This window comes from Phaenicophaeus curvirostris, chromosome 11 (genome assembly GCF_032191515.1).
Source record: "Phaenicophaeus curvirostris isolate KB17595 chromosome 11, BPBGC_Pcur_1.0, whole genome shotgun sequence".
NCBI classification, from domain to species: domain Eukaryota; kingdom Metazoa; phylum Chordata; class Aves; order Cuculiformes; family Cuculidae; genus Phaenicophaeus; species Phaenicophaeus curvirostris.
Window position 1 is genome coordinate 7918971 of NC_091402.1, and position 26990 is coordinate 7945960.

General features: G+C 42.1%; 2 protein-coding genes across 9 annotated transcripts in view; both read left to right on the plus strand.

Annotated features, from left to right (window-relative positions):
- The first annotated feature begins 245 nt into the window (after positions 1–245).
- Positions 246–11699, plus strand: KBTBD8 (kelch repeat and BTB domain containing 8). Its single transcript, XM_069865429.1, has 4 exons — positions 246–374; positions 3547–3757; positions 4394–5508; positions 8044–11699. The coding sequence occupies exons 1-4, from the start codon at positions 359–361 to the stop codon at positions 8505–8507; spliced, it is 1806 nt and encodes a 601-aa protein (XP_069721530.1). The 5' UTR covers positions 246–358; the 3' UTR covers positions 8508–11699.
- A 6681-nt stretch (positions 11700–18380) lies between these two features.
- LOC138725137 (monocarboxylate transporter 2-like) overlaps positions 18381–26990 on the plus strand; it is a 44106-nt gene continuing 35496 nt past the window's right edge. Inside the window, exons 1-3 of one of the 8 annotated variants that reach the window (XM_069865731.1) lie at positions 18381–18524; positions 23461–23723; positions 23948–24205. In XM_069865731.1, coding sequence (XP_069721832.1) covers positions 23989–24205 — 217 coding nt within the window. In that variant the 5' untranslated portion in view covers positions 18381–18524; positions 23461–23723; positions 23948–23988. Of the gene's footprint in view, positions 18529–23178; positions 23724–23947; positions 24206–26990 lie in introns of all 8 variants that reach the window. The other 7 variants (XM_069865730.1, XM_069865729.1, XM_069865727.1 and 4 more) reach the window with 7 other exon arrangements.

The following is a 26990-nucleotide window of genomic DNA, read 5'->3' on the forward strand; positions in this document are numbered from 1 at the left end:
AGCTTTCTTGCAGGCCCCGCTTTGGCTCAAGGTACTGGAGCCGCGTACAGGTCCCTGCCCTAGGGCCCCAAAATGGCCGCCGCCCCCGAGGCGCCCGCCTCCTCGTTGCTCAGCGACAGGCGGGGCCCGCCCCAGGCAGCCACGGCACGCGAACTACAACTCCCATGAGGCTCCGCGGCGGGCACTACAGCTCCCAGCATGCCCCGGCACTACATTTCCCGGCAGGCAGCGCGGGCGGCGGCCAATCGGCGCGGCCCGGGTCGGTCGGTGCGGGGAGCGGGCGGCGCAGGGGAAGCGGTGCCGGTGACATTTCCTTTCGGGCCGCCCCCTCTCCCGCCGCCGGAGCGGGGCCCCGAGAATGGCAGCGTTAGGAGGTCGGTACGGCCAGGCCGCGGGGGCGGGCGGGCGGGAGCGGTCCGGGAGGGGTCGCTGCTGAGGGCGCCGGGCCCGGGTGCTGAGGGGCCCGCGGGGCCCGTGTGAGGGAGGGGATCGGGGATAGCTGGGCCCGGGGGGGCGAGGGGTTTGCGGGGTAGGGGGTCGAATGCCTGAGCGGTGGCCGTGGGGCTGGGGTTAGGGCCGTAGGTGAGGGCCTGTGTATGGGGAGAGGGCAGGGGTGTGTGAGAGGGGCAGGTGTGGGGCCTGAGTGAGTGTGGGGAGAGGGCAGAGGGGTGTGGGGCCTGAGTGAGTGTGGGGAGAGGGCAGAGGGGTGTGGGGCCTGGGTGAGTGTGGGGAGAGGGCAAGGGTGTGTGGGGCCTGGGTGAGTGTGGGGAGAGGGCAAGGGTGTGTGGGGCCTGGGTGAGTGTGGGGAGAGGGCAAGGGTGTGTGGGGCCTGGGTGAGTGTGGGGAGAGGGCAGAGGGGTGTGGGGCCTGGGTGAGTGTGGGGAGAGGGCAGAGTGGTGTGGGGCCTGGGTGAGTGTGGGGAGAGGGCAAGGGTGTGTGGGGCCTGGGTGAGTGTGGGGAGAGGGCAGGGGTGTGTGGGGCCTGGGTGAGTGTGGGGAGAGGGCAAGGGTGTGTGGGGCCTGGGTGAGTGTGGGGAGAGGGCAAGGGTGTGTGGGGCCTGGGTGAGTGTGGGGAGAGGGCAGAGGGGTGTGAGGCCTGGGTGAGTGTGGGGAGAGGGCAGAGGGGTGTGGGGCCTGGGTGAGTGTGGGGAGAGGGCAGAGAGGTGTGGGGCCTGAGTGAGTGTGGGGAGAGGGCAAGGGTGTGTGGGGCCTGGGTGAGTGTGGGGAGAGGGCAGAGGGGTGTGGGGCCTGGGTGAGTGTGGGGAGAGGGCAGAGGGCTGTGGGGCCTGGGTGAGTGTGGGGAGAGGGCAGAGGGGTGTGGGGCCTGGGTGAGTGTGGGGAGAGGGCAGAGGGGTGTGGGGCCTGGGTGAGTGTGGGGAGAGGGCAAGGGTGTGTGGGGCCTGGGTGAGTGTGGGGAGAGGGCAAGGGTGTGTGGGGCCTGGGTGAGTGTGGGGAGAGGGCAGAGGGGTGTGGGGCCTGGGTGAGTGTGGGGAAGAGGGTAAGGGGTCTGTGGGGCCTGAGTGAGTGTTGGGAGAGAGGGTAAGGGGTCTGTGGGGCTGGAGTGAATGTTGGGAGAGAGGGTAAGGGGTCTGTGGGGCCTGAGTGAGTGTGGGAAGAGGGCAAGAGGGTGTGGGGAGAGGGTGGGGCCGTGTGGAGTCTGAGTGCCACCTGTCTGTGGGGCTGGGGTTAGGGCTGTGGATGAGGGCTTGTATTGTGGAGAGAGAGCAGGGAAATGAAGGGCCTGTGGTGTAGGGTGCCTGGGAGGTGCCTGTGGGGCTGGGGTTAGGGCTGTGGGTGAAGGCCTTTGTGTGAGGAGAGAGCAGAGGGGTGAGGTGTGGTGCTGGGCTTTGTTAAGATGGAAGGAGGGATATCCCTCACCCTGGTCTGTGTGAGGAGAGCTGAGCAGGAGGAGTGAGGTTATCTGTGGTAAAGGACTTCCATGAAGGTGGGTACGTGGGAGTTGGCAAGGCAGATGTGTCCGAGAAATTAATGGGAAAAGTATTTTGGGGTGGTGTCTGGGAGGAACAGTTAAAATTTTGAGGTGGCAATGAGGGGAATATTAAGAGAGGAGAAAGCTGCTTTTGATGGGAAGGAGAAAGTGGAATTGACTGGGAAGGTTTTGTGGGGTGAAAGCTGTAATGTGGATTGTGTCAAGGATTAAATAGAAAAACTGGAATACAGGACTGAGTATCTATCCGGGCACTGCAAGCTGCCTTGATTGCATGTGCTCATTGCCTGAGTGACTGGCAGGGTCAGAGAAGAACTATTTTGCATCTTTTTGACTGTTAGGAAGTAGATGAAACTCTTCTGCAGTGGTAGCTACATCAAAGTTTTCTTGTACATCAAACCTTTTCTGTGTAGGAAGCTGTGGAAACGATCTAGCCAAGTATTACTTATTTGGAATTTGCTAGTGATTAACATTGTTTCCAAACAGGCAGAGATAACAAATTCTCCCTTCCTTAACGATTGCTTGGTTTTGAATGTTCTGGCTGAGTACTGTGATAAATGCCCCTGTTGTAGATCTTACCTTCAAGTATTTACTACTGTATTTGGAACAAAAAAAAAAAAAAAAGTATTTTGAAGACTTTTCCTGACAATGCTTTGAAGAGACATTGCCAATATTTGGCCCCCAGCCTGCCATGGGAAATGTGTGCCCAGTAGCAGATCCTGAACAGTTTAATTGTGGCTGCTCTGTGCCTGTCTGAATTCTGAGTATGAGCTATCATAACCGCTACATATTGTCATGAGTCAGAATTTAAATCTCCTATTCACCATCAACATTGCTATTTGCTGTCCTCTTTGCCCCTTTTTGTTGCCCAAAATTTGTTGGAAGCATTCTCTGTTGTAGTCAGCAGCTTTACCTGAACTGCAGCTCTTAGCACCTAATGTTTTTCTTTTGAGCACTCCTTGGTAGTTGTTGCGAAAAAATTTTGCTGCTGTTACGAAACAGATTTTTGTGCTTGAGATATTGCTCAATTTTCACTCTGGGATTTACTTCATCAGGCATATCACACGTTACTCAGAAGCATATGCACCACTTTGTATGTTTTCACAATGATATGCAAGCTCCTCCCGAGTAATTTTAAATGGCAATATTATTTTATTTGTAAAGAAAAACATGTAACTGTAGATACACATTTGTGTGAATTTAAGTTTGTTGCCCAACATATTTACTGTAGAGCTGTTACCTCGTGAGTCTACGCCATTAACCATCCCTTGTGTAAGTTAGGGACCAGTTCCTCTTTCAGTGTAAAGTTAAGTTCATACACATAGACTCTTATAATGCTGATGGGAGAATAGGTGAAATTATTATATTATATGATTTTATTCTTCTGCATTGGGAAAAGAAAAAAAGTAATTAAAGTATCTTTGTCTTTACTCAGCCTGGAAAATGTTAGACTTGCTATTGATGGATGGTGACAGTGAGGAAGTAAGGAATATTAATTTGTGCCAGTTCTTGTTTGTGCATGGGTTTGTTTAGAATGTGTGTTTTTTGGGGTTTGTTTAGGATTTTTTTTTATTGAACAGTTTCAATTTTGCTTTTTAGAACCAAGTAAGTTTTCACAAACACTGAACGGAATTCCTTCTTCAAGTACAGTTAGCAATGGAATAGACCCTTTCCATGCTTGTAGTATTCTTCAACAGCTTAAAACCATGTATGATGAAGGACAATTGACAGATATCGTAGTGGAAGTGGATCATGGGAAAACATTCTCCTGTCATAGGAATGTTCTTGCTGCAATCAGTCCTTATTTCAGGTACAGTAGTAGACCATTGTTCTAATGATTAAAAGCAGAATTGTAAAAATCAAAATTGAAAATCACAGTTATGCTGATGTTTTGTGTAACCGTCCATAACATAGTGCTCCTAGTAAGTAGGGATTATTGTTCTCTTAACCTCAATGAACTGTCAGAGTCTGTTTATCAAAGGGGAGTTTTGTTGGAGAAAATGTCACATACTTAAACAACAAAGCAACAAAATATGCCTTTAGGATTGAGAGCATCTTGGATACAGTAACAGTGTATTGAAACTACTTGTCTCATTTTAAAGTTATATATTCTAACCTGCTAGAATATGCGTATGAAATAACATGTTGAAAGTTGAGAGCAGAGGCTCATGGATATGTCAAGAGCCTTGCTTGTAAACTGAGTGAATTTTAATATGGGGTTTATGAGCTGAGTGGCAGGCTGGGATTTCTTGTTAAATTTTGTTTCAGTAAGGCTAGAACTGATCTTTTATTTAGGTACCCAAACAGGACAGTGTAACATCAGTGATAAATGTATTTGTGCTGATATAAGGGCAAATGCATTTGGATTAGTTGTTTAGTATAACTTCATTTCTTATACCTGTAGATAGAAGGTAATTACAAACTGCTAAATGTTTTTCTTTTGTAGATCTATGTTCACTAGCGGCCTTACAGAGAGCACCCAGAAGGAAGTTCGTATAGTTGGTGTTGAAGCAGAGTCAATGCATTTGGTGTTGAACTATGCATATACCTCCAGAGTAATGCTGACAGAGGCCAACGTTCAAGCTTTGTTCACTGCAGCTAGTATCTTCCAGATCCCTTCCATACAAGACCAGTGTGCTAAATATATGATCAGTCACTTGGACCCACAGAACTCCATTGGGGTGTTTATCTTTGCTGATCACTATGGTCATCAGGAACTCAAAGACAGATCACAAGACTACATTCGTAAAAAGTTTCTGAGTGTCACCAAAGAGCAAGAATTTCTTCAGTTGAGAAAAGACCAACTGATAAGTATACTCGACAGTGACGATTTAAATGTAGACAAAGAAGAACATGTTTATGACAGCATTATAAGGTGGTTTGAGCATGAACAAAGTAAGAGAGAAGTGCACCTTCCAGAAATATTTGCCAAATGCATCCGTATGCCACTGTTGGAAGAGACATTTTTAGAGAAAATCCCTCCCATGTTTGCACAGGCTATGGCCAAAAGCTGTGTACAAAAGGGACAACATAGTGCCAATGGCTACACACAGCGGCTTGGAATGACAGCTTCTGAAATGATCATATGCTTTGATGCTGCCCACAAACACTCAGGAAAGAAGCAAACAGTGCCTTGTTTAGATTCGGTCACAGGGAGAGTGTTTAAACTATGCAAGCCACCAAATGACTTGAGGGAGGTTGGAATTCTTGTATCTCCTGATAATGATATTTATATTGCGGGTGGTTACAGACCAAGCAGCAGCGAGGTCTCCATTGACCACAGAGCAGAGAGTGATTTTTGGATGTATGATCACTCTGGCAATAGGTGGATTCCGAAAGCTCCTTTGTTGCGAGCCAGAATAGGCTGCAAATTGGTTCATTGCTGTGGTAAACTGTATGCAATAGGTGGTCGCGTTTATGAAGGAGACGGGCGAAACTCACTCAAGTCTGTGGAGTGTTATGACAGCCGAGAGAACTGTTGGACAGCTGTCTGTCCAATGCCAGTAGCAATGGAGTTTCATAGTGCTGTGGAATATAAGGATAACATCTATGTTTTAGAGGGTAAGGTGGTTTGACTATATGGTGTTTTATTGGATTTGGGGATTGTTCAGTCCAACTGCACTCTCTTGAGCACTTTGGAAAACCCAAGTTATCTGAATATTTAAAGAGTGTCCTGGGACCATGGGCTGGAAGAAAGATGGGGAAAGCAGTAGGTGCAGAAGAGCTGCTTGAGTTCTCATGTCCTGGGAATGTGTCAGTAAGTTGTAGTATTGAGTTATTGCACAAATGGCACTTTTGGTAGTATTCTTAGTCAACAGGATAGTATTTAAATTTTGCTGTGCAAATTCTTTATCTGGGTGAACTGCACTAATGCTGAAGAAAATACATTGTCCTATGAAAAAGAACTTCACGTTTTATTTAGCTAAGCCTGGTGCCTGTATTCTTGGTGACTTGTAAGAGCCAATTAACCACCATAGGCTTTTGTTTCCTCCTACCCTGCTTTTTGTAGTAGTCCTGGTAATAAGAAAGATGATTTATCTCTTTCTAGTTCACTCTGTTTCTTTGGACAGTAATTATAGTACTACCTTTACCTCCTTCCTTCTAGTAAATCATCAGACTCATTGGTGTGTTAGATAGTACTTCTTAAATGAGTAAAAATGATCATTATGGGAGTGGATCAAATAATTTATTCTTTCTTTTTTTTAATTTATGAAGATCTTGTATAAGACTTATACGTGTATGTATGCATGAGCCGTGGAGCAGTCAATAGTTAAAAGTGCAGAGACTGCTCTATGAAACTGTAGTAGGAGTCCCAAGAAGTGGAAAGAAAGGAAGGATGTGTGTCTGGCTTATGTTTTGCTAAGGGTCACCTCTGTAAACACCTACAGAAGCTGGAGTCTTAGATCCATACCAGCTCTTTCCTTGGGTCTCTCTCCATACAAAGCTGGACCACAGGAAAGAAATGGGATTGAGGTTGTCCTAAGGTCATTCTTATTTACCAGAAGAACTCAACCTGATTTCTTGACTGCATTCCTGTCATTCAGTGTGGTTGTTGGGCTTCCATGCAATTTACAGGATTTTCTTCCACTTTTTCTGTATCAGGTTTGACTCTTGTTGGTTATGGCTTTAAATAATTCTGTTACACCAGCAAGTTTTCTCAATCTCCGTCTTCTATGGGATCAGCCGTCTGCTTTAGGTGGTTAAAAAGAAATGCTGAAGAATATTTAACTTGGTAGAGTATTTGTTCATGCTTTAAATGTTTCTTAGAACTACTAAAAAGTGGGTATTATATTCTATAGAAAAGAGTGCACCTTGTTTACAAGTTTTAGCTGTGCTAATTCTGTGTTTTAGTGATTTAAATGACAACTTGATTCTCACATAAATAAGCAAGCTACTTCACTGTGCTAATTAGCAAATAGTAAAGATTCATGTTACAGAAAATAGGCAACTTTTCTGTTTGAGCGTGGTAGATAAAACCTTGGTTGAGTTGCACTGAAGTAGTATAAAAAAGTTAACTCTCAATTTTTCTAGAGGAAGCTCGTAAGTTTGAAGTAGTCAGTAAGGATTGATAGAGTGTTAAAATGCCAATGGAACACAAGTGTCAGTCATAGGAGATTACACTGCAGAACAAAAGAGAATAATCAAAAAATGTATTATCTGTAAGACTTGATCTTCAGCTATGATTTTACTGTATTATTTCTCTATTCCTGCTTATCCTTGAGGTGTTTGGTTATACAGCAGCTTGGTTAGAATTCTTAAAATAGCCATGTGAAATTACATATAATCTGATTTATACTAACATTTGGCGATTGTTAGACTTTTCTTCCCTAGGCTTTTCAAAAGACAAGGTGGTCTTTATCCATGTTCTTTTAACCAAAATAAGATGAACGTGAGCTCATGTGCTTGAGCTTTCAGTCAGCTGAACTTCTGTTACGTACAGTCTGTAGATGCTACTCTGAGTGGTTGCCAGAAGAGGTTTTATAATCTAATCACAAAACTAACGATGAATCAGTAGCTTCATGCAAGTATTCACCTGGCATCCTTTTAAGCAAATCAACCTGAATGTGTAACCCAGTCACCTGAGAAAAGTAGCTTCAAAATCTGTATGTAGTACAAGACATAACTATTTGCTTAGATTTAACAGCTTTCAGGCACTGAATTGTAAGACTCTCCAGTCTGCAGGAGACACGTTGTGAAGATGCTACATAGCTAAACAAATACTGTAGACATTTCAAGACTGGAATCTTGAAAACTTTTGTCCCATATTATTAAGCATAGTTTAGAAGTAGTAAAGGATAACTGGGAAATATGCAAAACATTGTACTTCTGATAGGCTTCATGATTGCTCTTTTCCAGCTAGAACAGAAACTCAAAGTAGATTTTATCATGCTGTTAATGTTTTTGTAATGCACTTGGAAGAAAACAGGCGATAGTGCTGGTTTTTTGGGTTTTTTTTTTTTTTATGGGATCAAGTCTTTTAAACATTGGTAGACCATTTCTGTCTGTGGAAGAACATACCTGAAAGCTTAGTGGCTGCAGAATTTGCTGTTCTGGAAATGAAGCATAAGTTATGTTTTATTTTTCCTGTCTTTTCAGGGGAATTTTTTCTCTGCTATGATCCTCAGAAGGATTACTGGGGATTTTTGACCCCTATGACTGTGCCTAGAATCCAAGGCTTGGCAACTGTATACAATGACTCCATCTACTACATAGCTGGAACCTGTGGAAACCATCAACGTATGTTAACCGTAGAGGCCTATGACATTGAACAAAATAAGTGGACTCGAAAAAAAGACTTTCCATGCGATCAGTCCATTAATCCATATATAAAACTCGTACTTCTCAAAAACAAGCTCCATCTGTTTGTCAGAGCTACTCAAGTCACTGTTGAAGAGTATGTTTTCAGAACCAGCAGGAAGAATTCACTCTACCAGTATGATGAAGTTACTGACCAGTGGCAAAAAGTGTATGAGACTCCAGATAGGCTCTGGGATTTAGGCCGGCATTTTGAATGTGTTGTTGCTAAATTGTATCCGCAGTGTCTTCAGAAAGTTATTTAAATTTTATTTTCCAGTAACAGGCCTTAGTGATTTCAATGGTGATCTGATGCTAGAGAAAACATGTCTTAAAAGAAAACAAAGAAATTCTGTCAGTATTTATTGTAAGCTGAAGCGGGCAGTTTTTTTGTCTATGGGGATGGGTGCTCTTTAAAGGTTGCAGTCTGGGGAGAAAATTACTGGTTCAGTTTCATATTTACTGATATTTTCTTGGGAAATGAGAAGGAGGTTACAAAGTGCAATTATCAGCATTTTTTTTTCTGGTGAACACTTAATCATGTCATACTTGAGGGGTGTTTTTGTGGTAAGAGCAAATTAAGTGAAAGAGCCAGGATAACTATGCACTACAGTGAAAGAAAATCTAGCATTAATAGCTAAGGGTGTCCAACATGTTTTGAAGTGACTTTTCTTTTTTTCTCTTTTTTTTTTAAATACGGGTAAAAATTGAGGCAATATCACTAAGGTTTTTTTAATTGTTATTTTGATTTGAAAGTGCATAGAGAAATGGTAGATCCTGATTCATAATTATCTTTTTTTTTTGTACTGTTTTTGAAGTCTGCTAAGATGTTTGTGATGCTGTTTGTGCACTACAATTTACGAAGAAAATCTCCAATAAGAATTGGAACATGGAGTACCTTTGCTGCAGACGGAAGCCTGTTCAGATCACTGCACCACTTCCTGTCTGTTGGGTCTTGTTAAAATTGAGCTTAATGATGGGGGGCAGGAAATCCCAACACCTTTTTCTGCCACATAGATGTAGTGCTATAAAAAGATTTTTTTTTTTTTTGACACTGCTTAAAACCTTTTTTAATCCCATAAAGGGCTTTAACCCAAAAGTTGATGGTGCTAGTACATTTATAATACTTGTTTGTCTGAAATGGGCTAACTTTATGCTACTGTTAAGACAGCGTATTATTTTTCACGGAGTGTGTGTTTCTGTCTTCAGGCCCTGTCCTGTCATCAAGTTGTCTTTTGTAACATAACATTTTTACTGCAGTGGTGTTCTTGCACAGAATGGTGACAGGATATGGCCTTAATACTGGTTTGTTTTTTTTTTCCTTTGTGTGGAGTGTTCATTGTCTCCACTAAAGTGCAGTGCTATGTGCAGAGTTGGCATGTGCACCAGTAATTTGGAAAAGTGTGGCTTAACTTTAAAATTGTTTTTCTTTTTTTTCCTGCAATGAAGCCCTCAAATTCCTTTTATTTCATTCTGATCTATAATGTGAAAATTTGCACTACTGAGCTGTCTTCATTTTCCAGTATATTAAAGCAAAATTGTCAGCAAGTGTCCATGGCTTAAATAATCTTGGATGCAAACAGGGAGTAGGGATCCAATATATTGCAACACTTTCCTCAATGTATTGAAAATATAACTTATTTTTAAGAAGTAACTAAGTAAGTTTAAAGTTCAGCCTCTACTCCAGTAGTGAAAACTGGATTTAAAAGGGAAAAGATGAATCCTAACGCTTGTATCAGCTGTAATTTACCAGGTTTCACTTGTTACAGCTCTAATTTTTGCAGAGCTGTGAGTATGTTATCTCTTCCCTATTTTGTCAAATTGATTGAAGTGAACCAGTTAACTTGAAATGGCATTGGCCATCACTGGCTGTAAGTGCTTACCATTATCTGGCTTAACAGCTGATATTTCAGTAAGCCAAATATTTAGCTCATTTTATCCCTCTGGCATGGCTGAGTATTTGGATAATGTTTGTTTATTATGTGGTCTTACTGTTTCCAAATGGAATCTTTCTAATACACAAAAATACTCTTCTGGTTCTATTAATTCTTGCACAAAACCTTTAAAAGGCAAAAACAAACAAAAAAACTGTGAAATGAAAAGGAAAAAAAAATAAATGCCACTTTGCATTACATACCTCATCTTCCAGAGATTCACCAAACCCCTTCTTTCAAATGTGAGCGCCTGAATTTTTTTTTTCTGAAGTTGAAGCGATGATTCTTGCTAAGACTGTATTTTCCAGCAGTGTTGAGGTGTGTTGTTTCTTTGGTTTTGTTTGGTTTTCTTCTGGATACTGTTTTGTGTATCTACATAGCCAAGAATAAGAGTTTTTTTTAAAAGTACAACTGATTTAATTTTTAAAATGATCCTTAGTCCTTGGCTAGCTCTTTGCGCTGCTGTAGGCCTCTAGCTGCAAGCTTTCTGAAGCACCCTCCCTAACAGTGTTGCATTTGTGTGTAAAACTTTTTTTTTGGGCAAAGTGTTATGTAACTTTTTCTTGTTTTTTGTTTTTTGTTTTTTTTTTTTTAAGCTTGGTTGAATATTTACCAGACTTCTTGCTGCTTTTTGACAATCTTCTATATTTATTTAGTAGAACAAATTTCAATATATTACTTGAAACTATGAAATAGAATTGAGTTAGCAGTTGACTGGTCATGTGATGTATAGAAGTACAATTTGCTGTGGTTCATTCTGCAGTAGGTTTGTTAATTTTGTTTATCTGCACTAAAGTACGAAGATCTCCATTCTGTTCAACCATATTCAAACTGAGGGTGTGATCCAAGTCTGTAATGTGTTTAAAAGCTAAATCCTGGAACTTGCCGTGGGAGTAGAATATACTGAATCTTGTGCATGATGAGTTTGTTGAGACAGTAATGTAGCTGTGACATTTTGCCAATTCTTAAATGCTTCTCCGTTTTGCTGAAAGTCAGATTCCTGGTCAAGTTTCGCATTAGAGTCAGGCTTAAATAAAATTGCACAGCACAGAAAAAAAAAAATTGCACCAAAGGTACTGATAATATTTAAGCAGTAATCTGTATGTTGTCCCCACTTGGTATTTTTTCTGCATTAATTTCCCCCCCTCTATGAAATGAATCTCTAGCATTGTAAGGACTTACATGAGTGTAAATCTCTTTTCAAAAATTATTAGTTACTTTAGAAGGAAACATTTTATCATTTCCACTTTATTCCAATCAGTAAAATTTAAAATAACTAAAAGTGATTTTGGTGCAGCAAACATGCAGTGTGTGTATGTTCTACATGAAATCGAAGAGCTCCCTGTTCATAAGGCTGTTTAGAAATGGCATCCAACATTCAGTGCTCAGGTATGTTAGTAAGAAGTACTGTAGTCCTATGAGGGCAAATGTGTGGATTTTTAAACATTTTGCCATAATTGCACAATTTTGCATTTTTACTTAATGTCATGTTATGTTTCTTAAAATAAACCTATTGTTGAAATACAGAGGAGTTCAGCTGGTTTTGTGATAAATCTCTTCTGTGCATTTTAGTAAATTTCTGAAAATTAACCCAATGATACAACTTTTTGATGCTTGTCTCTTTTCTTCTGTCTCTGCACTTGTGTGTCTCAGCTGTATGTAATGTTGTGTTTGGGTTTGTTTGAGGCACAACTACAGTTTCTTGAGGTGCTTTGTTCTGCTTTCTTATTCTCCTGGCTATTTAGATTTGAATTCTTATTTGCTTTCACACAGGTGATGTCATTTTTCGTCTTCCTCTCTGCCTGTGGCTGGAGCTGCCATCCAATGGGAATGTCAAGTAGGGCTTTCCAGTCTATAATGCTGTGTATTGGAAAAGTCTGAAACACTTTGTACTGAATTTCCCAGCATCCTTGCCTAATAGGGAAGTTACTTCCCAGGTGGTAAAAGAGATGGAGAGAGCACATGGCTGTTAGTTGCAAAGGAGTCTGCCGCAGAGCTGAGAACAAAAGGCCTCCTCTCCTCTAGCTCTTTAAGCAAAACTCCAGTATTACAGGTGGCTTCTGATGTAGGTATGAAGCTTAGCGTATTTGTTTATTGGAGAGCCTTTGTTGCCTTCTAGAGGCTGTCTGATGACTTGGGGCAATGGGAAGTCATTGCAGCCTAGGAAATCAGCATGAAGTTCTCCTGTTTGGGAAGGCACTCCTAGTGGGGTTGTCACAGGCTTTATTTCCACTCTCCCATCCCCTCACCCCCTGTCTGTGAAGTCTGCTTGTTATCTAAAGACTGTTCCCCTGGCAGTTTGGTCACAGCAGAGACCATTCAGGAGTGTGGGCCAGTGGTGGTTGTGTATGTTCAGATGAGCTCTGCCACTTGTGCTCAATAAATCAGACTGGGCTGGCAGGCTGATGTGACAGATGGCTCATGAGCTGTGCATTGTGATACCTGCCTTTCTGAAGTCTGTTGCATGATGATTCTAACCTTGGGTGAGTTTGTGCTGATAGATCCAGGCTGCTGGTCACCAGCTCAGAATGTTCCTTCAGTCAGAATAGCACCCTCTGCAGCTCTCCAGTAACAGCGCCCAAGGGTCCCAGCCTCCTTGTATAATCACTGGTTTATTTTGTGTGATCATCGTTCCTTGTATAGTTTAATTCCTTTTCTCCAACTTATGACAACAGATACCAGACAATCCTAATACCTTTTGTACTTGCAGCCTTCAATTGCTGGGAAGCCACCAGAGCAAAGGCATTGTGTGCCTTCCTGTGTTCCTGTCAGATCTACAATTGCTCTGTTAAAAATCAGAGATACCTTCCCTTGAAGATGTAGCAGGGAAAAGTGATGAAGCCAGCACAGAGGAGGTAGGCTTGCTGTTTAACTTACTTTAGTGGGGGGATAAGTAAGCCACACATGCTAAACTTATGCGCATTCTCTACTTGTTTCCACATCTAAGAGCTTAGCTGGGGCCATTAAATACTAAGGATTGCTATTGAGCAGACAGGTCTGACTAGATTTGACTGTACTTTAATGCTGTCTCAAGTTTGCTAATAAAATGGTGACTAAGAGTCCAGATTGTCCACCCCTGGCATGGAGTTTGTAGCTGTAGTTACCAAGTACTTGAATGGTAAAAACATCCTAACCCAAGTTTCCCTCTCTGCTGCCTCCTTTGTTTGGAGCACCTTTGCCCTGCCCAAAACTTAACTTGTAAGGGAAGATCCTCTTAGTGCCGTGTTATGATTTTGCAGCCATGGTAGACTAATGAACTGCTGTGACTTAAAGAAATGGAGAAAGAGCTGAAGCTGACAAGAACAAAAAAAGAGACCTCCCTCTGTGATCCTTAAGGCAAAAAGTTATATCAAAGTGAAATAACAAAAGACTGCAAGAGAAAGATAACCAAATTGCATTGGCTTCCTGGAGACAAATTAACTTGGGGTATATAGTTTGGACAAAATCAAAGCTTCAGAAGCTAACTGGAAATTATTTCCTTACAAGGAGTTTTTCTAACCAGAGGGGAAAATAAACTGAGCAGTTATAGCAGAAGCCTCAGGGAGTGCCTCACTCTTCAGATAGATCTAAATGTTTCTTGTGCTCGTGACTCCTTCAGAAAGATGTCAGTGCATCTGTAAGTTCAGTAGCTGTTATGTGGTATGCAAAAGATGTTTATGGAGATGTCTGCAAACTTTCAGCAAAGTCATTAAAGCTATATCAAAGTGCTCTGAGTTTGGAATAGCCAGGGAGAGGGACCAGAGCCAAAACTGACACAGGAACAGTTCAACCATGTTTTTTGATTCTTATTTCTCTCTCATGGCAAAAGAAAAAAAAAAAGGATAAATGAGTTGGCCCCTGATGGCCTCGATTTCCTAGCGTAGCTCTTGTGAAATCCTTGTAATGCTTGGAATGCATTAAAATTTGAAATAACGCTCAGCAACAGATGAGAACTTAGCATGGTCAAGTTAACCTATTCAGTTATAAGGAAGGCTAACAGCTAACTAAGGGAGCAGTTTGGCAGTGTTTTTGCAAATGATTATAACCTCTAAGTGTCAAGAGGATTTTCCTTTGGACACTGAAGTAAATTCTGATGTATTTTGTGAAGTGAAAAATAGACGGGCACTTCAAAAATTGGTTCTGCCCTGGTGTGGGTGGAATTATTTTCTGGTCATGTTGGTTTTCCTTTTGGACATGTTTGGAAAGCAAGGCATGTTATTTTGGAAGCACTGTCTTCAGGAATGGAACACCTACACCCACCCAATCACACCCCCAAACAATGCAGCTTTACTCAAATGAAATGATCCTTCAGTTCCATGTTCCAAGGCAGTCTGATTTCATGAATCCATGCTCTGATTTTTCGTATCCCCAAAGCTATGAAGAAGTACACTTGCATATGCTACGTGCAGGGGAATATCCCACAGTTGGGCACTCATGTGCAGTCAACAGTTGCAAAAATAACCAAGCCAGCCACTGCTTTCTCCTTATCTCTTGGCAGCATATACTTTCCTCTCTGCCTCTTGAAGAGGGAAGTGTTACACCAACAAAGCTTGAACCTCTCCCTTTATTAACATCTAGTTAAGATCCCATGTGGCTCACTGCTGATTTACGTATGTCTGTGCTTTACACAGATAATTATGCAAATATCCACTGCAAGAGGCAGGTACTTATTAACTTTAACTAAGTTTACATGATCAAGCTACAGTTTAATGAGTTAGTTCAGGAGCAGCAGAAGTAACTGATTTCTAACATAACTCTCCGTAGTGGATGTTGTGAAGCATAGCAAAGGTTTGTTTGCCAGCTTTCCCTTACAGGAGGTGGCAGTGGGATCTCCTTCCTTTTCAGCCAATTAATTGCACGCAAAACCTCTATGGACTCTTTGTCTTTCAAAGCTTTGGCCCTCCACAAAGTGTAATTTAAACCAGACACCAACTCAGAAGCTGATGTGTGTGGTAGCAGATAGTGAGCGTGATTGAGCATGTGTGTGAAACCTTAAAAAAACCTGTGAAACCTGTTTCCTTATGGAAAAAAAATGCTAAAAATGCCCACTTAGAGACCATTTGTCTGGGTTTGACTGGTTTTGAAGGGCTAGGCTATTTTCTGCACTCATAAGCCTTGAGCAAAGAAGGCATAAATCTTCCTGAAGAGGATCAAAAGGGAATAGATGAAGCATGATGTCCTACTCCTTATAGTACCTGAGTGATGGTGAGGCTTTTCCAGTACGGACGGACCATTGCTGCATGCAGTTCTGTGCAGGTGGGTCACAGCATTCTCCTGATTTCTACAGCTATGGACCAGGACACAGCCTGTCCCCACAGTTATAACAGGTTAACAACAGGACGCTGTGTGCCCTGACAACCTCAGTCACCGTCTTCGAAGTGTGGAGTCTGACCTGTTAAAAGACAGTATGTGCTTATTTAGGTCTTTTAAGTGTCACTGAGTACTAGCAATGATAACATATCTGTAAATCATCAACCAAAATAGTTCCAAATAAATCCATTTCAAGTAATGCTCTCCATTCTTCTGTTCCTCTGTCTCCTTAGACCTGCACGTGACCTCTGTTCTGCAGCCCTTGCTGTCACAGAAAGCTGGCAATGTCCAGTCCAAATATAAGAAGAATGAACTGTACACTTGGCTTGTGCCAACTTTGATTCTTTGTTTTTTTTAATAATACATAGATAGTTTTTGGCTATCTGTAAACTCAAGTCTAAATTTCATTAGATTAATTAATTAGAACTCAAGATGGTATGTGATTTATATCCTTCCAGTTTGATTCTATTCATATTTCTTCAGTAGAAGATTTCTTCAAACATTCTGAAAAGTTTAGGGGTGAGAATATTTGAACAGCGAATTAACCTTCTCCCACAGCCAATAAATGAAATTCTACTGTATTTGATCTGCAAATTTGCATCTTATTTCTTAAACAAAAGTAATAGAGGGCCACCAAATTAATCAGGGCACAACTTGCCCTGAGTGAATCCATGTTGGCTGTCACCAATGACCTCCTTATTTTCCATGTGCCTTAGCAGAGTTTCCAGGAGGATCTGCTCCATGATCCTGCTGGCACAAAGGTGAGACTGATTGCCCTGTAGTTCCCTGGATCTTCCCTTTTTAAATAATAGGGGTTAAGTTTGCCTTTGTATAGTCAGTGGGAACTTCTCCACACCTCCACAACTTCTCAGATGTGATGGGTAGTGGCTTAGCAACTTCACCCGCCAGTTCCCTTGGGACCTGTGGATTCATTTCATTGACTCCCATGGATTTGTCCACCTGCAGGTGCCTTAGATGTTCTTGAACCTGGTCTCCTTGTACAGAGACCAGTTCTTAATTCTCCCAGCCCCTCCTCCAATTTGTATTTTGATTTGGTAAAGCACCAGTCTGAAATGGCTCGGAGCCAATGGACGTCTCAAGTGTCTACAAGCAAAGGAGAAGGCACGTTTTTTGGAAGGAAAAGACTGGCAGTGCAGTAGCTACTTAGTTCTAAAAGTCTAAAGAAATTTCACCTTTTGCAATGCAATTAAGTTTTTTACAATAACATTATTCCTAAAGGTGTAGTGTTGAAAGAAGTCACCTCTGTGAACTCTAGGCCTAGTGTGATTGCAGCCTCTGCAATACAAAGATTCTGATGACCTTTTATGGGACAAAGCACAGAGGACCACATGCATCTCGAGTAGTCTGTAATGAATTCTCATAGCACCTTTAGCTTCATTTAAAGATTTCTTCTTTTTGGAAGACACAAACCCACCAGATACATTTATTATATATCTGATTGTAAAACGTTTTCAGAAAGAATAACAGGTTGAAGCAGTGACCAGAGGTAGAAAGAACTGAGCCATAGGATTGATCAGACCACGTTATGTCCAGCTGGTATTCTCTCCCTGACAGTGAATTAATGGTGGATGCTTGGGGAGACAAGAATGGAGCTAGCTGTCAATGTTCCCCAGTCTCCAGCAATTTGCTATCTGCAATGCCAGGCATGATGTCTTTGTATTTAATGGCCCTCCATGGATTTCTCCCAAGAATTTATCTTAAAGTCTTTTGACCACTGGAAACACTTTTACCATGCTGTTACTATTGGCTGGTAGAAGACCCTTTTAAATGGAAGATGTGGTTTATGTGTGCTATGTTTGCGAGAAGCACATTTGAGCTGGTTGCAGCAGTACTGGTAGCAGCAACATAAACTGGGAACTAGCGCAGAGCTTGAAGCATTCCATGTGTCCTTGCAAAGAAGATATTTCCACTGGGGCAGTACAAAACAGCATGGATGACTGCATGTGGCTACAAGGTAGGAAATATGGGCTGTAGTGGATGCTGACTTGCAAAGTTAGCTTGGATGTGTCATTTTTCTCTTTGTCTCTGTTTACCTTTCTGCTGAGTTTTCTGCTCAGATTGGATAAGAACATTATGCTGGCCTGCCTACAGACAGCTTTTTTTCCTGGTTTTTTTTTCTTGTGCTTTAGTGTGTTGCAGTGTCTGGATTATAAACACCGCAGGGGAATGTTTTAAATCCCCCAAATGGGGATTTGCAACATAAGTCTTGTGGAAACATTCCTACTGAAATAGGGTTATATAAACCTCTGCAAAGTGGGGACTTGTGTCATAGACACTGCTCGCTCACCAGTCCAAGTCAACTGCTTGGTTACTGGCAAGAAATTCAGGAACTTTCTCTAACCCTCCCTTTGCTTCAGGGTGAAATTTGCTTTGTGAAAAGTGTTTCTGTGGCCTGTGAATCCCTTCATTTGTTCTTGAGTGATCAAAATAAGTCTGATGCAGGATTTTAGGTGACCAAGAGGTCATGCGAGAGAATTTCAGCCAGAAGGTTGAGATTGTTTTAGCAGGGTGGGCAAAGATAGGGGCTCTCTGTATGCAGATTCCCCTGGCAGACAGTGGGAGCAGAGCCTGCAGAAACACATCATGAAGGAACAACAAGTTAATATGTACAGGGATGTAGGGTGAGGAAGGGAAAGGGATATCTGACAAATGATTTATTAACATCCACAGAGATCGGGGAGATGCCAGCACTCTGAGTACTGCAATTGGAGAGTTTGATCTGAATTTATCCCTGGTGGGTGAAGGGCCATCCCTGTTGGTGAAAGGTTAGTTAATGTGGGATACTGTTGCCTTTGGATGTAACTTGAAGGGTCGGGTCACAGAGAGTGTTGCAAGTTACAGAAAGGTTTTGCATCTGAGGATACAGCCTCTGATCTCAACCTTTGATCTCAGCTGCGTCTAGGGTGGGGGAAGCGTTCAGTAGATGGCTTTAAAAGCTGAGCAGGTCACTGCCAGGGGAGCCAGCAACCAGAGCGACTCGGAGGGGAGTCTGAGCAGTACCCACCTCTGCCGAAGAGCGAGCAGTGCCAGTGAATGACGGTTAGTGAGTTTGTATGTACAGTGTGTGGTGGCTTGCTTGGGTTGAGGGAAACTTGGCACCATGGAGTCTCTGGATCAACAGGTGAAGCTGCATTGGACTTGTGTTTGATTTTTTTTTTTCATGGTGCTCTCATTTAGCGGTGAAAAGAACTCAGCCAAATAAAATAAATGCCAAAAAATAATTAAGAATAGACCCTAGCTGATTTGGCTTACAGAGTGGAGGACTGTCATGGTGATCGTTGGTTTCAAAATGCAACAGTTCAACAATCTAAGGAAAGAAGATGTTAATATCAACTGGATTGAGTCACAAGGACCTTGATTGTGCAAGAGACCTGAAAAGTATTTATTTTCATGTTGATGATAGTAGCCTCAGCCAGTTTTCTAAATAAGGGAGAAGAACAGTGGTTAAAGAAGATCCAGATGTGACCAATGAATAGCTAACTAAAAAACTAACAGGTATAAAGCAGGAAGTCAATAGGGAGTAGTGGACAGACAAATGGGAAGTCCAGACATGTATAACTTCACAAAAAGGAAATGGGGTTAAAATGAGAGAGCCTACAAGTCAATTTGAGTCAGACCGTAGCTATGCAAAAGCAACTCTCATGGTTTTCCTCAGCTACAGGAAAAAATGAATGCGGAGGTATGGGGTGTATAAATGTTCTCTCCATAAAGCAAAGATAAAACCTATCAAGGATGGAGTGAGATGGGATGATCTCAAAGAGCTGACAAATTAAATTCCATACATAATGCAACTGGAGAACAACAAATGAAATGTAATGTCTTCATTCATTTAAATATGACAAGGAAAATTATATGTCTGTAATTTTACTCCAGTGGTGTGGTAGGGCCTGAACAATATTGAAGGGGGAAAAGCAAGTGTGGTCCCAGAGATAAATGGGCGTTGACATAGAAAACAAGTGCTTCCCAGAGGGCAGTTTGGAGAACAGTTGCTAAAAAAAAAAAAATCAAAACATAAAATAACTCCTTGAAGTGGATATTGGAGAAGGAGCTGCTATGGTCCCTCATGGAAAGAAGAATGTAGAAGGTGAGGGGCTAATGCAGAGAATCTTCAAGATGATAAAGACCTGGCTAAAAAGGTGGTAATGCAAGGGGTTAATCTCCCATGAGACAATGGTCTTGGGCTGTCCTCAGTGCTGATGTCCCCACATACCATGGGGCTGCCACCGGAGAAGTGTTGGGACAATCTGGGTGCGTTACGTTACTGTCAGTTTATTATTCCGGTTACTAAATCTGTTAAAATAATCCCTACATTTCAGTTCCTCTAAGTCAGGCTCTGGAAGTCTTGTTTTATAGTCAGGGAAGTAAGAGGCAATTGATGTGACTTATTTTTTTAGTCCACACTACATTTTCATTTAACTGCAGTTCCTCTTTTTTTACTCTGTTATGTAAGACATTTTCCTGATATAGAAAAGCTGGACAATGAAGCTGATGCTGTAATCTGATTTTATGTTAATGTCTTCTCAATAAATCTCCCATTAAATGGAAAATGAAATGAAATGAACAAATATGTTCATAATGTAGGATTTTTAAAGGTGGTGTACAATTAATCAGTTTTACAAGCAGAATGAATCGATGGTAATAAAAAAATAACCTTTCTTATTAATCCCTGAAAATACATTTAAAGTTTGGACTCAACCTTTTAAAAGGACTCCCAAAAAAAGATTTGAATTTGGGCCTGGAAATTTTTGCATATCCTAAACATTGTCGATTGTGAATACAAAACATAACGTTAAATGAGGAAATGTCCTCGCTATGCTCCTTTAATCAATTTTATTTTGCTTAATTTCAGAACCACTAGAACATACAAATATTTTTGTGAGCTTGATATTCTCTGTAATATTTTAATAGTCTAAATTGAGTAGAATATCCATTAATGAAAGAAACTATGCAACAAAACACACATTTCATAAGTAATAAAATCTCTTAAACACCTTGTCAATGGACAGTCATTCCAATGTGTCCACTATTACTCTTTAACTTTGATTCGCATTTAAATTCCACCCTACAGTAACAAAGTGGAGTTAATATAATTCTAAAAGACAATTTTTTTTTTTCTATGGAAACACTTAGATGATAGGGCTAATAGATTCTACATCAGAATAACTTGTTCCATATATTCTGGATGCCTGTAATGGAACGATAATGTTCCATGAATTTCTGTTGGACCATTTTATTACTTAATTTGAGAACAGGAGAAACTTTTCAAGTACAATCTTCCTTTCTACTGAAATTATAACATAACATCCCTCACAGTGTAACAGGACTCTTTCATTATCGTTTATTTTTGTTGTAAAAGACTCCTTGGTTGGTCTTTTCTTGATATAGTAATGAAATTTCAGAAAACCCAACAACTTGCCCTTCTGGATGCTATACAGGTAGAAACTGGAGTTCTTCAAGACAGGATTTATTAAGCGTTAGCATTTGGGATTAATGTTTTCTCCAGTTTTCCTCATCAGCTTTGGTCAGAGGTCTAGGGCTGACAAGTTTTTTTCTCAATGTTAACAGTTGAGTAGTCTTTACGTGTACATTTTCCAGGTATCCTTTTGAGCAACTAAGTGAAGAATGCAGCAGCTCTTTTCTCATTTAGATAGCACCTCTGAATGAGGGTACAGTGTGACATGGGTTTCTATGCCCATTTCTCTGCATGCCAGACCTGCTAGCTGGGGCACAACACAGCTCTCGTGTGTCTGCAGAGGTCTTGCCCCAGACTTGAGGTGGCAACATGCCTGAAAAACATAAGCAGTAGTTCTGTCTGCTTGGACTTGCCTGTGTGGACAGGTGCCTGTGGTAATACCAGACAAGAGATGGAATAAACTGAGTTTAATTTACAGGGCCATTAGGTAAAAGGACTTCTTCCACCACACATTTCTCTCATCTTCCACTGAGGATCCTCAGGTGAATGTCAGTGGAGCAAAGCTTGCAGCCACGTGTGCAATACAATCGCTATGTGCTGTTAGACTGGATCTGACCACAAGTCCTTCTCATCCCCAGTGGCTTGTAGTGGATGCTGTGGAAGGCGGATGAGAATGATGTGTGATGGTCTTTCTCCTGAGTAACCTTTGAGGGCCCCAGAATCAGTGGTGATGCCTTTGCAACACTGAGCTTGGGCTTAACTAAATTCCCTTAAATGAAATGTAAGAGGAGGTGAACAGCCCTAACCTCTGGTAAAAAACCAAACAAACAACCCCCCCAAAAAAACAGTGAAGAAAGTTTATGATAGAAAAAAGCAACAGTTGTCTTGGGGAGTGGGGGGGGATTGAAATCTTTCACTAGAGGTCTGGTATGTACTTTGCAAAGGGCTTCCTAAACTCATTCCTGTATTTCCTGATGTATCTAGAAATCTCACCCGAAAGAATACCAAAATGTGGTATTCTCTGTGGTTATTCTGTTTTCCCTTTCAGCACCTTAGTTGCCCCCAAAATAATAGGCAGTATGAACACAGGTAACCAAGAGAAGGTAGGTTCTCTGTTCCTACAATTGTCCTTAAGGAGAGGGGGGAAAAAATACAGCTTCTTTGCCTAGGTGAAGTAAAGGCTAAAGGGGGTATGATAACTCTCAGTAAAATCATCAAAGGATAACACCAGGGAAAAGGAGAAAGCCTTGGAGCTATATAACACCATCAGCAGGAAAACATTAAAAAAGAGAAGTAGATAAAGTTTAGTTAGACGGCATGTTATTAACAATGAGAAGTGGGAGTTTCTGGGACAATGTCCTCATGAGAGGAGCAGGGAATAAATGCTTACAGCAGTCTGAGAGTTTATGAACCAAATCTCATTACATTTATACTGTGTTCTTGAACTGGCTTTCAGCCCCTCATCTTAATGTGTGTTCAACTCACAGGCTGGGGGTGCCCCAGCATGCTGCTGAGGTTGGAAAAGAGATAACGTGTTTCTTCCTACTGTACATGCAACAATTGTCCAGATGTAAGGGAAGATGGAGCCTGTAGTGAAAGGGCCCCATGGTAGTGTTTTCACTTAACAGCTCTAAAAGTTGGTGAAAGCAAGCAGGAATTCAAGAGTATATCTGTAGGCATGTCACTAACGTAAAATAATAGGTTTTTTTCTCTAGTGTTCCAGTAGTGTCCTCCTCCTTGTAGTTCAAACTGCATCTCTGAAGAGGCAGCAAACTCTCAAATAGATGTGCTTTTTCTACAGTCTTTCTTATTTTCCTTTTTTTTTTTTTTTTTTTCAAGATAAACAAGGCTTCCTCCCCTCTTTCCCTACGATAGCTGGCTGCTGCCTCTAAGCTTCAGCAAAATGTATCTGGGTCTGCTTCTTCCCATGAGCTCTGAGGATTCATTTTCCAATCAGCTTCCCTGGCTTCCAAGTTTAAGATACATAAAGGCAATAAGCCAACCTGTTATGAGTCACCTTCCCTGGAGGTGTTTAAGGCACGGGTGGACGAGGTGCTGAGGGACATGGTTTAGTGTTTGATAGGAATGGTTGGACTCGATGATCCGGTGGGTCTTTTCCAACCTGGTTATTCTATGATTCTATGAACAAAGCAGGTGCACCTACCTGGCATACTTCGCTGTAGGACCTTTCTTGACCTTGAGAGAAGATGTGCAGATTAACTCCAAAGAGGCACATGGGTTTTACTTTTCTTTTTACCCTTGTTTTATTTTAACAGTCAGGAAAAAAGGGAAGAATGCAAATGAGTGAATGCCCTCTTTGATATGTGTGGCTCCTGAGCATAATCTGCTAACCTGGCAGGCACCAGGCACAAGAGGGATTGCTGCCTCTAAGTAGGAAAAAACTTCAGCCTCTTTTTGCAGGCAATTGCTCGCAGTTTGCTCGTTGGCTCACGGGAAGCGAGCAGCCAAGAGAATCTTGTCCCTCTCCAAAACAGGGGAACTGGATGCACTGTGGGGCTGATCGCCTGCTGCTCACATAATGGCAATTATTCTTTTAAGCAGGGACAACCTGAAATCATAAGGTTTTCCACCCATATCTGGAAAATACACAATGAAGGATTTATCCTAAAACCAGTACAACTGTGGCAGCTGCTTCTCTCTGGAGGGACCGGCTGAGCAACAGTGACAGGGGCAACCTACAGAAACCATCTCCCAAGGTGAAGCACCGAGCTCCTGGCTGAATGAGGAAGAGAAAATGGAAGCATTAACTTCAGTTCTGAATGGGGTCAACCCCTGAACACAGAAGCCACGGGAGTATTTTGAGGGTGTGTATTTAAAGGTGGAAGGGCTGGACAGGGATGTTGGAGAGGGAAGAGTGATTTTTGTTTTGTTAGAATAGAAAAATAAAACCATTAATAGCCAGCAAAAAATCAAGGCTTTAAGAGTAGGTGATCCTCTGTAGCTCTGAACTGTTTTACTACACTTTAAAATGATGCCTGATTACACAATATGCATATTCTCTAAAATGCACATGTCCTTTCCTCTGCAGGAGAGCGGAAGGTGGTTTTTGCTCTGAAATTGGTACTGACCATGTCACCTCCAGTCTCTTCAGACCTGGGCTACATACCCCCTGATGGTGGATGGGGGTGGGCGGTGGTGTTTGGAGCCTCTATCTCGGTTGGGTTTGCATATACCTTTCCTAAAGCTTTCACGATCTACTTTAAAGAACTGCAGGCTGTTTACAGCATCTCGTACAGCCAGATTGCCTGGATAACATCCATCATGTGTGCTACCACCTACGGAGGAGGTAAGTGAAGCAGGCTCATATCTTTCTTTGGAAAACAAGAGATCAGACCTCTCCTACAAAAGAGGAGAGGAGAATATATTCCTTTGTGAAAGTTCTTGGAAAGCTCTAACTGCAAGCCTGGCTCCCTGTTTGCTGCTGCTGATCACTGGCAAAACAGAAAACCAGCACTGCTGAGAATTTTATTGACAACGTATATGTCACAAATTTTTGTTATATCATCAGAGATCTTGCTATGTGTGGATGGAGGCTTGGCCATGGTGGAATTACTTGAGTCCTGAACAGTTATTTCAGCATATTTAATATTGCATCTTTTGTTCTATTCATATTCTTGGCTTTATTTGTGAAACAAAAAAGTGTCTCTTGTTGTCATGATTGTGGAGAAGATTCTGGTTACTCAGTACCTGAAGTTTTGCTGATGGAGAGGCATAGCACACGTGCATGTAAAACTTGAGCTAGTATGTAAATAGGTTTTAAAATATTCCCTAATTCTGTTGCTAAGATCTTGCTGCAAGTCCTTTATTACAGGATGATGTTTTAGATGCAGAATCTTTCTGAAAGGACAAATGTGTCCATTGTTACTTCAAGTTAAAACATTCACTGAGTACTCGCACCTCGGCTGCAAAAGTTGCCATTGTGCAAAGGCTGTGGGAAAGACATTGCTTGTCCTCATAATGAAATCACCAAGTGGATAATCTCAGAGGGATGTTTGCCTCAGGTACTGATGCTAGGTATCAGTCTGCTGCTTTGATCTGAGAAGCTGGTGTGTATCTTGCTGTTAATGGTTAGTATGGCACCACATTGCTTTTAGATTGCTGATGCCTGAGAGCTGTGGCTGCTGGAAGTTATTGCTGGGCTCTTAGCAGACTCTTTGTCCTTCTTAGCTTGTTTTGCAATAGTGAAATGTAAAAGGATTAACAGTTAAGAACACAAGCATGGCCATACCGACTCGCATCTACCCAAATCTGTATTCTTCCTCAAATAAGGCCAGTGACAAACACTTTAGGAAAGGCTGTTACAAACAAGTTGTAGATTAATGGATCCTCTCAGTACCCCTTGCCCTCAGGACAGTGCAGCTTGGAGGCTTCCTGGGGAACACACTATAAACGTTGGGGAGCACCCTGTGTACAGAAGTCACGCATGCTCATCTCATATAATTTAGGAACTGATTTTACGTGGCAATAAAAAAAGCTGTTTTGGTATCCATTTTGGGATGGATTAAGGTGAAAGGAGAAAATTTCTGCAAGGCTCGCCTGGCACTCGGGCAATGATACACATCTCTCTGTCAGTGCCCTGAGCAACGTGACATCGTGAACAACCTGTATCTTTACTCTTTTGACAGCTCATGCCTAGTCTCATTGAACATGCGATTCCCCAGATGACTGCGTGCCTTGAAAAGCTGGCATGAGAGCAAGTGACTCTTTCTTACTGATTCAAATCCAGCCCTTGTCAAGGGAGACTGAAGGCTCCTGCTGCCACCAAGTCAGCAGCTGGTCTCAGCCCATTCCCAGTGGGCAGGTATTGACGTCGCTAACCCACTGAGGTGGACTGGCACGCTTGGGCTTGGGGATGTACGTGACCAGATAGGTGTTAGGGATGAGTTGCTTCCCTGCTTGCAGAAAGAGCCTTTCCAGGTCTGACTGGAGCTAATTGGCTTGGCAGTGAGGGGGCTTCTTTGGGCTCTTGGGCGTTGGTCTCTACTGCAGATGAACAGGAAAATTCACTTCTAGGGTTATTAAATCTGCAGCTCTACTGAGTACATACTTCCCTATGAAATAATGAATGTGTGTTCTGTAGCCACTGTTTGGCTCTGGTAGCTTCACTTCAGGAGCTGAGAAGGGCTAAGGGAGTCTGAACGAGAGACTGAAAAGTGCTTCACGCTGCGTGGGGCTGCTTGAGGGGTCCTCTCCTCAGGGTGGCTGCTAAGGGTCCTCTGAAAACTGGATGTCTGAAACTGAGCACTGAACATCAGAGATACCTCAGATTGGTTGAGATTTCTGCCCTTTATAGTTTTCCATGTTCTCTGAACTAGGGCCCTTGACATCTGGATGAAGACACAGGGGAGAGTAGAGCAAAGGAGCTGCTTCAGTGATCTTCATGGGGGATAAAGCCATTACAGTATAAAACTTGCGGTTTTCATCATTGATCTTCCCATCTTTAAATATCAACTTTTATGAAATCTCATTGCTGCAGAGCTGTCACTACAAGCTACAGCCTTGTGTGCAAGTGCATGACTTTTTCAGATATTGCATGTAACAACTGGAGGGTGTCTGCATAAGCAGGAAAATAGGAGATGCTGTGAAGCAAAATGACTTTTCCTTTTCAGCATCGCATTTGCCTTTACGTAGAGTTTGGACTAGGAATTCAGCACTGGCAGGAGGGTCCTGCCTGTCCCATTTTTCCTGGTGTTTCCCCAAACACCTGTGTTCATTGTTGCAAGAGCACCCTTCCTCTCTGGCAGTCTGTCCTGAGGCAGGTGGTAGCTGTTGCTCTTCTTCTCACTCAGTTTTTAAATCACTGTATCATCTGGGGTAAAAAAAAAAAAAAGAACACAATCAGCTATGAAAGAAATAGATCTTGAAAAAAAAGTCTTAGCAAGAATCCCTATACAACAATTACAAACTCTTCTAGAATTAAGGAAGATCAATTATCTCCTCTGTTCTTGTGAATGATTAATAATTCTAAATGTTTCCCTGTCATGTTCCCAGCTTTCAGTTTTTGTTTCCAGTAAATGGTTTGACATCTCCATAGATCTGAAAGCAGCAGCATGCTAATAGGAATAGAAGAG